The sequence below is a fragment of the Phalacrocorax aristotelis genome, chromosome 1 (genome assembly GCF_949628215.1).
Source record: "Phalacrocorax aristotelis chromosome 1, bGulAri2.1, whole genome shotgun sequence".
In the NCBI taxonomy this organism is placed as follows: domain Eukaryota; kingdom Metazoa; phylum Chordata; class Aves; order Suliformes; family Phalacrocoracidae; genus Phalacrocorax; species Phalacrocorax aristotelis.
In genome coordinates this window covers 166,032,337-166,048,332 of record NC_134276.1, presented here as the reverse complement: position 1 = coordinate 166,048,332, position 15,996 = coordinate 166,032,337, and the positions used below count along the sequence as shown (strand labels likewise).

The 15,996-nt window shown below is 41.2% G+C and overlaps 1 protein-coding gene across 1 annotated transcript; it reads left to right on the top strand.

The window, feature by feature from the left end:
- The first annotated feature begins 3,809 nt into the window (after positions 1–3,809).
- ACTR6 (actin related protein 6) lies at positions 3,810–15,281 on the top strand. The gene is made up of 11 exons (XM_075080255.1): positions 3,810–6,012; positions 6,569–6,686; positions 8,445–8,513; positions 9,883–10,006; positions 10,750–10,885; positions 10,976–11,032; positions 11,723–11,821; positions 12,008–12,086; positions 12,802–12,973; positions 13,924–14,062; positions 14,865–15,281. Exons 1-11 carry the CDS (start codon positions 5,945–5,947, stop codon positions 14,992–14,994), a joined length of 1,191 nt encoding a protein of 396 aa, XP_074936356.1. The 5' UTR covers positions 3,810–5,944; the 3' UTR covers positions 14,995–15,281.
- The last annotated feature ends 715 nt before the right edge of the window (positions 15,282–15,996 follow it).

The following is a 15,996-nucleotide window of genomic DNA, read 5'->3' as shown; positions in this document are numbered from 1 at the left end:
CTTCCCATCTCCAAAACTCTGAAGGCATCTCTCTGCGCCCCCGCCCGTGGCTCCATCCCTCCTCCCGCCCATGGAGAGTGTGCCCGGGGGGCCGGCCTCCACCGCCTCCTCACCCCGTGCGCCAAGCCCGTCCTCCCCCGGCACCCGAGTGACCGGTACCGCCTGTTTGTGTTGAAAAGTCTGTTACAAAGTGCCACTAAAAGGTGTAAGGGGTAACAGCAAGGAAAAAAACCAACCGGTTCTAGTATGTAGCAAGAATTCCTCTTGATAAATGCTCAGTTACCTACGTGCATTAATACTTGGCATTAACACCTGCACATCATGCTCTTCCCAAGTGTTCTGCAGAGCTCATTCACAGAAGTGATATTTAAAGCTACTTTTTTTTTTTTTCAGATAAACTCCATTACTCCAGCCTTTTCATAATGCATTCACCTTGATGAGCCAAGTGAGATGTTTATCTTTTTTATACCTCTGGTTTATAAGCAATATTCATTTACAGCTACAAAAAGCAATCCTCAAATTTGTTTCCATCTGGGATCCCCATAATCACTCCAAAATGATAGGCTGAGCAAGCAAACAACCCCAGAAGCAACAAATTCGACCCTGCCATCTGTTCTTCCAGGTGGAAGAGTTGTTCAGGCAGCAAGCCCTGCCCAAACAGCTGCACGCCTTCTCCTAGGCCTGATCTTGGCTCCGCTGAAAGCCAGGGTGGCTACTGCTCCTGCCACATCACACAGAAAGAACGAGACCAGATAAAAAGAAGAAAAGCTTACTGACAGAAACTTACAATGATATGGCAATAAATTCATACATATGTACACATATAATAGTTCTCTTAACATAAACTTCTCAGCAATTACTCAAACCCAGAGACTTGTAAAATCAGGGTGTTCCCCAATTGCTTACATATCACTGTGTATCTGTGGCAAGTATGAAGCCTATAAGTTATTTTAAGTTTGAGAGAATAGCTTCTCATGCTGTAGCAAAATTTCCAAGTCAGTTAAAAAACAATTATCTTGTATTAGTTTTGTGCATCCAGTAACCCTCTTCTCTGGGGGTCCCTCATTCAGAAAAGGTACCTTAAAGAATTTCAGTGGTGTGTAACCAAGTACCCTAAATAGTAGTATTAACTGGGAAAAGAAAAAAATTAACACTTGTAAAACTAACAAGCTTTTCAGATGTGACCTCTATATGAAGGAGGGCTTGCTGCCTCTATTATAATCTAAAGCTGCAGAGGAAAGACATCAGATACTATTTTCTTCACTTCTCATATACATAACAGATTAATAATTTACATGCAATGAACCCCAAGGGCCTTTAAGTCAGAAATATGAAGCAGTAACAGAAAAAATAGGTCAGGAGATGAATGTTTTCAACTGATTTTTCCAGGCATTTAAAAATCAGTCAGTTGTGTAATACTGACCTCATTATATTCTTTAAAGAGATTTATAGAGTGGGAATGAGCTATGTATGAAGCTAACACTTTTACTCCTGTTTTAGGTTCAGTTTTCTCAACTAGAAAGAATTCCACCAGTATCCTGGAGAAACAATGTTCATCATACTGATGGAGCAGCTTCTCATCAAGAAAGAAAATACAAGGGGCACAGAAAGCAGGACACATGCTGTGTGTTCCTTGTCAAGTGTACTGCAAATGTAGCTCCGGCAGGGAAGGGAATGTCTGGAGGCCCTTCACTACATCAGAACTAGAAACCAGAAATATTCCTGTCTGGCAGGGTTGATCTGAATCGTGACCTCATGTTCTCCCCCATCTCCTGGAGCACACTGAATGGAGGAATGGAGGAAAATGCACATATCAACTCCCCCCGCCCCAGGGAATTAGAAAGGCACGTGATAAGGAGCCCAGCTTATCCCTTGGTTTGAGCAGAGTATCTGACACTTCTTTTTAGAGCCTGACGCAAACTAATATCAGGATATCCCCATGCCATATTTATTAAAACTTCGGACTGATTCTCCAAACCACAGTTGCATGTTTGCCTGCAGATGAATTTCTGCTAGCATGTTCATGATAATTAGACCACCGCTATGTGAAAATGGTGCTTGATACAAAGTCCCACAAAGACTGACTCCTGCTCTGAACAGAGGAAGGCAACCATTTATGAAGAACCTTGTGAGAGGGTCATCAGCTGTCACCTGAATATGATAACCACGAAGAGGAAGGATTGGCTTAGCCTTCCTGACTACTTTGCACTTATAAACATTGCTATGTAGGATTTCTTCATCAAGCAACCAAGGTTCTTTGCTCATAATTTACCAAAGTGACCAGGTGAGCAGAAACTGTGTCACAGGAGAAGAAAAGGGATGGCTATAGTACAGATCATCACATGTATTCCCAGGTCTCCCGCTGATCTGGGTTCTGCTGATCTGGACCCTGACCCACCAACTTTCCATGTTAACTTTGGACCTGCCCGGTCACCATGGACTTGCCTGGTGATACCTGGGCTGTGTCTGTCCCTTGTTCACTACACCAGACCTGATCCTGACTTGAGGATTGACTTACGTGCTTCACCTCGGGCCTGCTTCATCATCCACGCTTGCCCAATGACTCTGAGGGCTCTGGGCTGCCCTCCAACTCCTGCCTGCCTTGCTCCCTGGCTGGGACAGGCCTGGGCTGGCAAGATCCTGCGCTGCTGGCCTCAGGATCGCCCTCAGCTCCTGGTTTCCCTCCCTTATGGAGTAGCTGGCACTCATGTCACCAAGAAAGAACCCTGCTTGTGAGTGTATCCAGGGTACTAAGATGATACCAAAGAATTTTGGCTTATATTTACCAGAGGTAATTTCTAGGGCCTCTTTGTGAACTCTTTCAATTCAAGATAAGAGTTTCCCATCAGGCAGTCCCCTCATCCACCAGCCTGCACTTCACCATCACCTGAATAAAAGCGCATGGAGTTCAATTCATGCATGCTAATTCCAGGATAACGCCCCTGCTGTGTCAGGGTCAAAGAATGCAGTAGCTTCTTCCTCAAGGATAGCTTTCTTCAGCTGCACTGAACAACCTGCATATCTTGTGGTTGGCACCGTTCAATCATTCTGAGGCTGCACGTTCCTGCAGAGCAGAGCAAATAAGCAGCTGTGTGCTTTGTATAAAACGCGCAGGTGGAGTTTGACTTTTCATGTGGTCATGTGGATTCCTTAACTGTAAAAACTGGAACGGAGTTGAGAGGGAAAAAAAAAACCAGCTAGAGACCAAGCAACTTCAGAAATGTGACGGTCACAGAATTAACAAAAAATATTCATTGTTTTTCCCATTAAATAAAGCAGTAGGAAATGTGGAAAAAGAACAAATAAAAATGTGACCTAAGAAGTTCTGATTTAGTTTCAGTGAGTGCTTTGTTTCATACTTGCAGAATGAGAAATTCAGCATAGCTTCATATGGATAATGTAAAAGATATAGGTCTGTCTGCAAACACGGATGTGCAAGGCAAGAGCATTACTCAAAGTTAAAGAGCATCACAAAATACCAATACTAAGCTATTGCAAGGGCCAGTGTACAAGGTTTGCTGCCATGTGGACATTTGAAAGTCCTATGTGTCCTTGCTATGTTATTGCCTTTGCCTGTGTTAGGTACTCAAGCAATGACAACAGAAAGTATGATCAGAAGTGTCATTGCAATATATAGATGAATATGTACACAAAGTCAGTAAATATGTACCTGAGTTGCCCTCAGTTAGCAATAACAGTACATAGACCATCCTTAGGTCTAAGAGATTGTAAATATTTATGTGTATGAACCTCTACACATCAATCTAAGTGAACTGTTAAAAGCCTGGCACACACACACAAAAAAGGCAAAACTAACTCTGAATTTAATACAAGTCATCAAATGATAACAGACGAGGACTCACAGAGCTGGAGCTAGCATCTAGAAGAGAAAAAGTAATTAAATTCTGGCTTTGACCTTTATTTTCACAAGGCAAAAGTTAGCAATGGCTATAAGGATATTTTGTTTCTATACTATTCTAAGAATTTTATATTATAAATAAAAGGATAAAGTAAAAACTATGTGATTTTAAGAGTAATATTTTATGTTTCTCTGCAACACTGTGAATACCTAAAACAGCTGTCAAAATTCTGTTTTGTGTATTTGAGATTTAATTACAAAACCAAAATTTACTATTACTATACTTGTCGGTGGGCAAAAATGGAGAACAACCAACACTTTACAGTGCTCTTGAAAAGAATCCAGAAATTCCTGAACTGCAAAAACAGGCTTTTAATAATTCCTATGACCTCTCCTCAAGAACCAAAGAACCTGCTAGAGTGGGGATTAAGGATGTTGTTCTTAAGATACTGACAAGCACATAAAGAAGATTTGTCTAAAATCAGATTGCCGTGCATTCTGCTGAACATCCTGGCTCATGGAAAAGCATTTGATATTTGTTAGGGTAGAGTCGTCATACGGAGTGGCAGTTATTTTTCAGTTCTGCTATTTCCAGGTAAGCCAATTACATACAGAGACAAAACTGTAATTCACTTTCTCTTTTATTGGATAACAACAAACATACTAGCAGTGGTAAGTAAAACATATAAATAAAACAAAATTAAACATAAAGAGAAGTGCAAGATCCTCCAATAACCTGAGACAACGTACCCAAAGAGCCCAGGGTAGGCTCGGATCTGTCTGGTGGGAGAGCAGCCTTACTGAAAGGGTCTGGGGGGGGTCCCGCAAGATGAACAGGAGCCAGCAGCACACCGCTGCAGCAAGTCAGGCAAATCAGATCCTGTGCTGCACCCAGAGGGACAGATCCGTGATCATCTGACCCTGCTCAGGGCTTGTCAGGCCACACCTGGAGTACTTTGTCCAGTTCTGGTCCCCACAATTCCAAAAAGATGTGGACGGACTGGAGAGGGTCCAAATGAAGGCCATGAAGGTGATCAAGGGGCTAGAGAACCTGCCCTATGAGGGAAGACTGAAGGAGTTAGGTCATTTCTCCCTGGAGGAGGCTCACAGGGGAACCTCATCACAGTACTGCAGTGCTTAAAGGGTGGCTACAGAGGATGGAGGCTTTCTCTTCACAAGAAGAAAACAAAGAGCAATAGGTAAAAGTGGCACTGGGAGAGGTTTCATCTTAATATAAGGAATTATTTTTTTAAAAATATTCAAAACAACCAATCACTGCAACAACCTCCCTAGGGACGTGGTGGAGCCCTCGTTGCTGGAGGTGTTCAAGGTGTGGTTGGACGGGGCGCTGGATGGTCTCATCTCAGCTCCCTTTCCCAAGGATGGCTGTGCCAGATGGTCTTTTGATGTCCCTTCCAGCCCGGGCTGTTTATAGTTCTGCGACTCTATAAAGGCGTGCAGTATTCCACAGAGACTTAAGTAGCACAACAGCTGCTCAATGACTACAAATACCAACAGCGCTAGCTTTTATACTATTTAGAACAAAAAGCACGTTAATTACAGCAAGACTACACAGACAGTAAAATAATCACGGTGGCACTTAAGAAGTCTGCTCCTTTTTCATTTCGTAGCATTCTTACACAGGAAAGGCCCGCGTCGCTTCTCTAGCTCCCGCTCCCCGCCGCGGCGTGGGCCTCCTGCACGGCTGAACCTCCCGGGACACCCGCGACGTGACCCGCCGACTATCCCAGAGCGAAGCACCCCCTCCCTCCCGCCCTCAGAGGGGGGAAGACTGTAACAGTAGTCACACAGAAGGAACGGCTCTCCCATTATCAGCCCCGACTCCGCACCGCCTCCCCCGCCCGCGAGAACTTCCGGTCCACGCCCGACCAATGGCCTCCGCAGCTCCGCCAGCGTCAGCGACGGCACGTAAGCGGCGCGCGCCCGGCGGCGGTTCCTGCCGGCACTCCTGCGTCCCGTCAGGCAACGCGCGGGCGCTGCTCCTCTGCTCTATGGTAACCATAGAGATCCACGGCGGTGGCGGATCAATACTGGGACGGCGGCGGCCGTGGCGCCGTGGGGAACATGGCGACGCTGGTGCTGGATAACGGCGCCTACAACGCCAAGATCGGCTACAGCCACGCGAACGTCAGGTGAGGGTCCGGGAGAGGGCGCGGCGGGCGGGGCGTCCCCTCACGGCTCCGCCGGCCCTCCCGCCGCTCCCTGCCGGCGCCTGGGCGCAGGGTCACCCGCCCCTCCGCTCCCTCGGCCCCTCACCGGCGGGCGGGCCGCCGCCGCGCCTGCGCTTGCGGCGGAGAGGCACGGCCTGGCCCCGCCCCTGCGGCGGGTGCCGGGCCCCGCCCCTGCGGCGCGCGCCAGCCTCTATGTGTGTCAGTCTGTGTCTGTGTGTCGGTTGCTGGGGGCGGGGGAGCTCCCGGTGCCCGTTTCCTTGTGTGGGCGGCGCGGGGTGGCGGCGGCTCAGCGCAGTGCCCGGGGAGGGGGGTTGGTTTGTGTTGCCGACAGGTGCCTCTTCGGCACCGGAGCTGTCAGGAATTGGAGATTTCTCTAATAAAGGGCTTCAGTAAAGAGATTAAAGCCAAAACGCAGCACCAAAACCATTATTGAAAGTATGCTATTGACAGAAGTAGCGTAAAGGGCATGAATGTGTCTCGAACCCTGATGAAAAGGAAACTTCCCAATCTTTTCCAGCGTTATTCCCAACTGTCAGTTCAGATCAAAGACTGCACGCTTGAAAACCTTTACAGCAAATCAACTGGATGAAATTAAAGATCCCTCTGGTCTTTTTTATATTCTCCCTTTTCAGAAAGTAAGTAAGATATCCTGAGTTTAACATTATAGCCAAATGTAAATTGTTTTAAGGAATAGTTCGCGTACAATATGCCCCAATTGTAGGGTTATATGTAGTATCGTACAAGAATCAAATTCAGCAGTGTGAAGTTTAGCAATTTCATAGAATCATTTAGGTTGGAAAAGACCCTTCAGATCATCGTGTCCAACCGTAAAGCTAGCACTGCCAAGTCCACTGTCCCTAAACCACATCCCTAAGCACCACATCCAAATGTCTCTTAAATACCTCCGGGGGCGCTGACTCAAACGCTTCCCTGGGTGGCCTGTTCTAGGGCTTGATAACTCTTCTGGTCAAGAAACTTTTCCTGTTACCCAATCTAAACCTCCCTGGCGCAACTTGAGGCCATTTCCACTCATCCCATCACTTGTTACTGGGGAGAACAAACCAACCCCCACCTCGCTACGACCTCCTTTCAGGTGGTTCTAGAAGAGCGATAAGGTCTCCCCTCAACCTCCTCATCTCCAGACTAGACAATCCCAGCTCCCTCAGTCACTGCCTCCTCATAAGACTTGTGCTCTAGACCCTTCACCAGCTTCGTTGCCCTTCTCTGGACACACTCTTGCAACTCAATGCCCTTGCAGTGAGGGGCCCAAAACTGAACACATTATTCGAGGTGCGGCCTCACCAGTGCCAAGCACAGGGGCATGATTGCATCCCTAGTTCTGCTGGCCACACTATTTCCAATACAAGCCCGGATGCTCTTGGCCTTCTTGGCCACCTGGGCGCGCTGCCTGCTCATATTCAGCTGCCTGTCGACCAACACCCGCAGGTCCTTTTTTGCCAGGCAGCTCTCCAGCCACTCTTCCACAAGCCTGTAGCATTGCATGGGGTTGTTGTGACACAGGTGCAGGGCCCAGCACTGAGCCTTGTTGAACCCCATGGAGTTGGCCTCAGCCCATTGATCCAGCCTGTCCAGATCCCTCTGAAGAGCCTTTCTACCCTCAAGCAGATCAACGTACCCTCCCAACTTGGTGTCGTCTGCAAACTTACTAAGGGTGCACTCAATCCTCTTGTCCAGATCATTGATAAAGATGTTAAACAGAACTGGCCCCACCACTAAGCCCTGGGGAACACCACTTGTGACCATCACCACATTGTTTTAACTCCACTCACCACAATGCTCTGTGCTTAGCCATCCAGGCAGCTTTTTATCCAGCAAAGAGTACACCTGCTCAAACCATGAACAGCCAGTTTCTCCAGGAGAATACTGTGGGAAATGGTGTCAAAGGCTTTACTAAAGTCTAGGTAGACAACATCCACAGCCTTTCCCTCATTTGCTAAGCGGGTCACCTCCTCATAGGAGGAGGTCAGGTTAGTCAATCAGGACCTGCCTTTCATACACCCATGCTGACTGGGCCTGATCGCCTGGTTATCCTGTACGTGGTGCGTGATGGCACTCAGGGTGGTCTGCTCCATAAACGTCCCTGGCACCAAGGTCAGGCTAACAGGCTTCTGTCAAAGAGAATAATGTATATAAGAAACACAGTTTAAATTGTTTTTGTAGTGTATTAATTAACATATTGATGGGTAATACTTGTAACATTCTTTATCCTATGTAACATTTACTCCTTGCATAGAAATGTGAATTTAGACATTTTTACTCTCAAATTTCTTTGTATTACCAGTCTATCAATCACTTGATTTCTAGTAATTATTTTTTAAGTATGATTTTATTTTCTAAATAGTGTAATCTTTTTTTTTATAAAATTCCTACAGGGTTACTTGGTTAACTGGGATGTCCAGAGACAGGTTTGGGATTATCTTTTTGGAAAAGAAATGTATCAAGTAAGAGCCATTTTTTAATTACAGATTTTGTGTAGGTTAAATACTGACTAATGGAATTAGCAGAAGTACATCAAATATTAAATAGAACTGGTGAGCTTATTGTTCTCTTTGAAAGTGCCTTCAGTTAGAAATCAGAGGGATTTATTCTTTTGCAAACTGAAGAAAATTTTTTCATTGAGCTTTGTTGTAGGGATTTAAAAAACATTTTTTAGTCTTGTGTGTATTCATACTGAGTTCAGTTCACATATGTTAAGAAATTTGCATCAGTATAATTAAGAGTTACAGTTAGTAGAAAATAATAATTATAGGCAGATACAATATGGTTTTGAGATGAAGAAGCTGTTGATGTGACAGACAGTGATGAGCTAGGTCAGTAGGCCAAAAGACATACGCATTAAGTAACCATCTTTGGCTCACGATTTTCTACCTATGAGTAAGTTGAATGTATAAATATAAATATCTGATACTTAATTTTTCTTATTTATCACACAAACTGGATTTAGCACAAGAAGTGTAGTAAGGCTTTCCTTTTAATTTTTCTTTAACAAAATGTTATATACTCCAAAAGTTTTTGGTTTTTGTAACACCTAGGAGGCAGAATGGTACTAAGAATGAAAGTAACGCCTCAAAATATGTTAGTCTCCATACGTAAAAGTATACAGTGCTGGCTTTTGATATTTAGCTGTCATTTTATTTTTGGAACTAGATTCAATTCGTCATGGTTTTGAGGAGACTTTGTTTTTAATTCTTTTTCATGAGTGAAGACTACACTGAAGAGAGATACAGCTGGTAATACGTTTAGGGCCATATCCAGTTATCATTGAAGTAACCCTCTGAAGTCCTTTCTAAAGGAGTTTGCTATCAGTAAATGTGGAAAGTCCAGGACCCTTTGCTGGCTGCATTAGAGGCCACTGGGAGTTCCATTATTGATTCTGCTTTGTGCAGGACTTCGTCTCTGATTATTAGATGAGTAATTTTGTGGTGCAAGTGCCGAGCTGTTGAAGAGACTTGTCTTTTCTGTAGTTGATAGGATTAGTGTAAAGTATCTTACATTAGTATTGTAGCATTCCTTTATGGGTATCTCTTTAAAATGTTGTATTATGATTTGTAACGATGGTAACAGGAGCATAATATGTGTGAAGGGGTTCCCTTCTATTATGTTTTTACTCATTAATTTGATGAAGTTGTATCACTGCTCATGAAGTCTTTAAAAAAAAATAAAACTTTCTAAGCCTAGCTTCTACAAACAGGTACAGCAAGTGGTAATCATGTCTTCAAATGTACATGATATTTAACTGCTGCAAGATGTAGTAATGGAGTATTAATTTCTAAGTTTTGTGTAATGACAATCTTAATGTATTTTTCAAAGGTGGATTTTGTAGATACCAATATTATTATTACCGAACCTTATTTTAACTTCAGTTCAATACAAGAATCCATGAATGAAATTCTCTTTGAAGAATATCAATTTCAAGCGGTTCTTAGAGTAAATGGTGAGTCCGTCTCCTTCTACTTTGCATTTATATATTTTGAAGGTAATCTTGTACGTAAATAAATAAATCAATAAATCAGCATGTGTGCACGCATTCACACACACATCTATGTATAAAGATAGCAAAGAAACTTTCTTTTTTTTTTAGAAATTCCAGCTTTACTCTTATACTACTTTCTTAAGAGCGTCATGGTGTATAATTAAAGGAAATTTGAGGAGAGTCAGGATGACAGAGATAACAGATGGATTTTGAAACAGGATAGCATTTGAGAAAGTCTACCAAAAATTTGCATAAAGTCTTCAATAGCTTTCCATTTTTGGGGTGGGGGTGTTTTTTTGTTTGCCTTTGTTTTTTATGAGGAAATAAAATGCAGCTTTACAGTCATGAAGTGTATTGTATCTTACAGGGAATGTGTAGATAACATCACAAGCCTTCTGAAGGATAGCTGGACATAGGATACTCAGATAGGTTTGATAAATTGTGGTGTGATCAGTCTACTTGGACTTCAGGAGGGGAAATTGAACATGGACTAGAATTACTGAAAAAGAATAAATGGGGGCATCTATGATACTTAATTTTATCCACTGTCAAAATTAGTTCATGTGTTGGCTGTAGTATTATGTGTTGATGTCTTGGAAGTCTGTCAGAGGCATTTAAAATAAGAAGCAAGTACACTTTTGTATCAATGTAAATTCTAAAAGTGTATATTAATAAAAAATGGAATGAAATGTTCTGTATTTCAGCTGGAGCTCTTAGTGCGCACAGGTATTTCCGGGATAATCCATCAGAGCTATGTTGTATCATTGTGGATAGTGGATACTCTTTTACACACATTGTACCTTATTGTAGAAGTAAAAAGAAGAAAGAGGCAATCATCAGGTAAACTGCAGTATATATTTTCTAGAAGAATTGCTTGCTGTGCCTGAAGTTAATAATGACAGGATTCCTTGTGTTACTCCTTTTCTGTAGGATTAATGTTGGAGGAAAACTCTTAACCAACCATCTGAAGGAGATAATCTCTTACAGGTAAAGCTGATCATCATCTTGAGACCTGGTATGGAATGAGCTAGAAGTTTGTGGGGATATTCTTACTGGTTCTGTGAATTTTAGATTAAATGCTGTTTAAAGGAGAAGGGAATTTTTGTCTTTTATAATCTGCTAGCTGCCATATTTAGTTTAAGATCCAGATGAATTAAGATTAGCTGAAGCTCTTTGAAGAATTAGACTGTTAGTTTTTAAAGTGCCAGCGCTTTTGAAGTTCCTGACGTTACCTGTGTGTTCACAATTACACGAGTCCTTACACATTTTCTGAGTTGCCTCAGTAGATCATCAGTCAGCTTGCTGACTAATTCTATCAGTACCACAAACAAAATTCAATAGGATCAACTTTTCATCAGGATCCTTTAGCTTGGAACTTTATCTTGGTAAAGGTTTTTGCTGGTAAAGGGAATTGCAGGATTATGGCTATAGTTGTTACGAAGACATTGGGCAAATGCAGGTAGATGTTTGTATTTATTGAACTGTGAAATAGGAAAATATCAAACTCCAGTAGGCCAGGGATGCTTTTATAAATTGAATACAAGTTTTAGATATTGGAACAGCAACGTCCTGTGATTTGAAAACTATGTTTGTTCATCTCCAGTGGAAAACTGGACAGGTAACACTAAAACGTAATTCTTCTCCAACTTCTGTGGTTTTGGTTTTTGTTTGTCACAGGCAGCTACATGTTATGGATGAAACGCATGTAATTAATCAAGTGAAAGAAGATGTGTGTTATGTTTCTCAAGACTTTTACAAGGACATGGACATTGCCAAGTAAGTATACAATGGTAGTAAATGTAAAAGTTGGTACTTTTGAATAATGTATTTGTACAAACAGATAAAACTATTCTCTAATCGGAAGATTTTCCGGTTGGGTCAAAGGAAGTCTTGTCAGTATAAAATAGTTGGGATTTAGAGCTTGTTGTTTATTCTGTTGCATTTTACATTCTTCTCTTTCAGATTGAAAGGAGAGGAAAATACTGTGATGGTAGATTATGTTTTGCCAGACTTCAGCACAATCAAAAAAGGATTTTGTAAGGTAATGCTAGTGTCGTTTTTGAAGGGTTTTTTTGACCGCTCCCCTGCACAAGTCTAGTAGAAAGGTTAAAAAGACTTTATTTTTTCTAATGCTGTATTGCAGCTTCTTTCAGTGCTAAGCTTTAATTGGTAAAGTTTTCCTTAGGAACTTGAGATAAAAATGAAATACTATTTTTCCAGCATAGCATTTTTTTGTTCTATGATTTAATACTTGTAACTTTCTATGTTTGTGCTCTGCCATACAACCTATCCATATCATTATTGTTGGCGTTTTTTTAAAGTTAAGCTGCAAAATGGTTTATCTGCTTTGATACTTTTTTGTAAGTCTCTCTGAATTTCATTTAAATACCCTAATAGGTACAAGGTTCAAGGTCATGTTATAGAAGAGCCTGAAAAGTCTTCATACCAATGAAGACAATTTAACAATGTTATGTCATTTACCGAGCTGGCCACAGTTTCGAAAGCAGTCCCACCATTGTAAGGCCACCTTCATGCATACCTATTTTATTTCCCTGTAGCAAAACTGCAGCTGATAAAAGCAAAGACACTTCAGATTTAATACCAGAGTATGTGTTATTCTTGAAAGATTTTTTGATAATATGACTTAACATAGAATATACTGCCTGTCTCTGCAGTACTTGAAAAAGATTAGCTGAATACTTTAGGATGTAATTTATTTTCTTAAGCAGTGACTACTATTCATGTCTTTAATTTAGCCAAGGGAAGAGATGGTGGTAAGTGGAAAATACAAGACCGGCGAACAAATACTTCGTCTAACAAATGAAAGATTTGCGGTTCCAGAAATACTCTTCCATCCTTCTGATATCGGTATTCAAGAGATGGGAATTCCTGAAGCCATTGTTTATTCTATTCAGAATTTACCTGAAGGTATAACCTAAAAATATTTTGAAAAGTGTGTGTGGAGGGGTTTGTGTTGGTTTAGGGGTTTTTGTTGTTGGTTTTGGTTTTTTTTTGTTGGTTTTTGTTGTTGTTTTTTAAAATCCAGGGTGTCTTTAAGAAGCTAATACTCTCGGTATGCCAGTTACTGAGTTGTTGTGAACTGTCCTGTCTTCTGGTGTGTGTCATACACTCCAGAGCTGATTGTCTACAAGATTCTCTGTCAGGCAAAGATAGTTTTTAGGTGATTCATTGATCGATTTCTACTCTTGTTTCAGTTAATCTCTGTAGACTTCATGCTTCTTAACACCCTTTTCTCATGTGACCTCTCTGTCTTTGATGCCGACCATGGAATATACTTGAAACGAGTTTTAGCTGTGCTTTACTATCTCTTTCTTCACTGGAGGAAGATTAAAATCAAACTGATGAGAAAAATGAAACTGACCAAACTCAGTATTTTAAGCATGAAAGCATAAAACCATTCTGACTGCTGTGTTTGTCAGAAGTAATACTAAAGCTTTGGTTTTATAGATGATGTACATGTAATTAATGTTATTACTACAAAGAAGACTTTCAGAGGTTTTATGATACCACATAAGTATGGTGGCATTGAGGCTATTACTTTGTACTCTTAAAAAGATGGTAACATTGAAAATCCCTTTTGAAAGGGGAATTGTGTTGGCAGACATGAAATTTAATAGACAGTAAAAGGAAACAGTAGGTATCAAAGCCAAATTCTAGAAATCACAAAGAACAGATGGTGATTGATCACTTTCTTACATTTCTCAATAAAACTATTTAACTGATATGATAATTAGATGAACATAAAATTCTTCTATGCATATTTCCTACTTCCGTTCCAGTAAATAACAAAATAGGGTAAAAAACCCTTTAAATATTTATTCAGTCTCTAACTGTAGATTTACTTATTTATTTTACAGAAATGCAGCCTCATTTCTTCAAGAACATAGTTCTGACTGGGGGAAACACCCTTTTTCCAGGCTTCAGAGATCGGGTTTATTCTGAAGTTCGATGTCTTACTCCAACTGATTATGACGTTTCTGTTGTTCTTCCTGAAAAGTAAGTTCTAAGCGGTACAGAACAAGCTTTGTCCTTCCACCAGAACAAACTGTAAAGTGGGATTTCGTTTTCTGATTAAAAAGAGAATATTGAATAAAGGAGTTAGTATTGAGCAAACCGAAATTGTACAAGAAGAATGTTTTAAGTCATTGTCTCTTCAGACAAACCAAATAAATTAGGGATCACCTGCCTGCCCTCTACTTTGGCTAATGAAGTTAAGCATGTACGTAAGTGTTTTCAGGATCGGCCTTTTTACTGTAAACAGATAAATAAGACTATTGTCATTAAGTGGATACATAAGTATGCAAGATTAGAGTTTAGTCTTTTACTTCGAAAAATTTTCAGCATCTGAATGCTGCCATGTCATTATTAATGTAGCCGCTTCAGGGATTTGGAAAGGGTAACATCTTTGCAGGGAGAGAGTATACACTCCAGATAAAACAAGTATATCTTGAAAGTACAAGATTCTCTTCAATTTTTTAAAAGTATTATCAGAAAGTATTCTAAAACATTATTAAAGGATCATTATCTGTGCAAAGTACATACAGAGACATCTCCATTTCCTGCCCTCTTCACATCTGCCTCCGAAGAGGCACTTGCTTTTTATAAAAAGCGAAGTCAGGTAGCCCTGTGAAAATTTCAGACTTTGTCTCATAACTTGTCTGCAGCTGGATGGCTTGATTTAGCAATCAAAAATGTATTTTTAAATAGGTGTGGCTAAATAAAAGTTTTGGAAATTACCACTGCATACTTCTATTTAAATGAACTTAGTTGAGTAACAATAACTTTGTTCATTTTTCAGCCCTATTACTTACTCTTGGGAAGGCGGGAAGCTCATTTCTGAAAATGATGATTTTGAAGACATGGTAGTAACTAGAGAAGATTATGAAGAACATGGCCACAATATCTGTGAAGAGAAATTTGATATATAGGTAGCATAGCTGGATACATTGCTATTCCATTGTTTTACTCAGAATGGAACTCTCTGAACTACAACCTGTTTTCTGTCAGTTAGGATTGTGTTTTAGCTTTCCTGTATTCAAGTGGGTTGGGAAAAAATAATTTTTGGAGTTTAAAAATAAAGTTTCACAAGCCTAATACTATGAAATAATATATTCATTGTCATTTCATTATGTTTAATCTTTTACTGATAGCTTCATTTTATTCTTATTGCATAAAACCTTGATGCACAAGGCAATAAAAATACTGAATGCTTCTACTGGTGTGACGCTAATACATGGTGAGAAGAAATCAAGATTTTATTTTTATTTTTCAAAAGGAATATTCTAAGTCGTGCATGCAATTGAATGGACATGAATACATCTCAAAAAGTCTCTTTGAGATTTGCTATCCTGAAAAGGAATACATGAGGTTTATTTTTGGCTATTTTAGTGAATAGCCATGAGAAGAATATACCTGAAATGTGACCCCTGCTATTGAAAGTATATTTAGACTTTGAGAAGAGAGTTATTTGAACAATTGCTTTTTTCTAAGGGGTTTGGGGTTAGTAGCTTCTGGGTTTTTTGTTTTAAACAATGGCTGAGCAAAAAAGCTTCCTGCCACATCCCTCACCTTTTTGAAAAGGTGACATCAGAAGCTGTCCGAGGTGGACAAAGCTTGCAGCTGTGGCCTGGGTAATCCCATCTGTGTCCTGTCCCTGCATTCTAGGTAACACCAAATGCCCCAGCCCGGACTTGTTACTTCTATTTACGGTGCAAAGGTGGCATCAGAAGCTCAGTTACCGTGCGTCAGTCTGCAGCACTGCACGCAGGAGGGGAAAGAGCACCAGTGCAGGCAAATAGCCAGCCAGAAGTCTCAGAGGGCTGCGCTCGCAGGGGCTGCCCTGCCTGGCCTGCTCGGTTGCCAGGACAGAGGCAGGCACTCACGCAGGGCAGGGAGTGGGCACACAGGTGCTGAGGCTGATCTTGACCTGA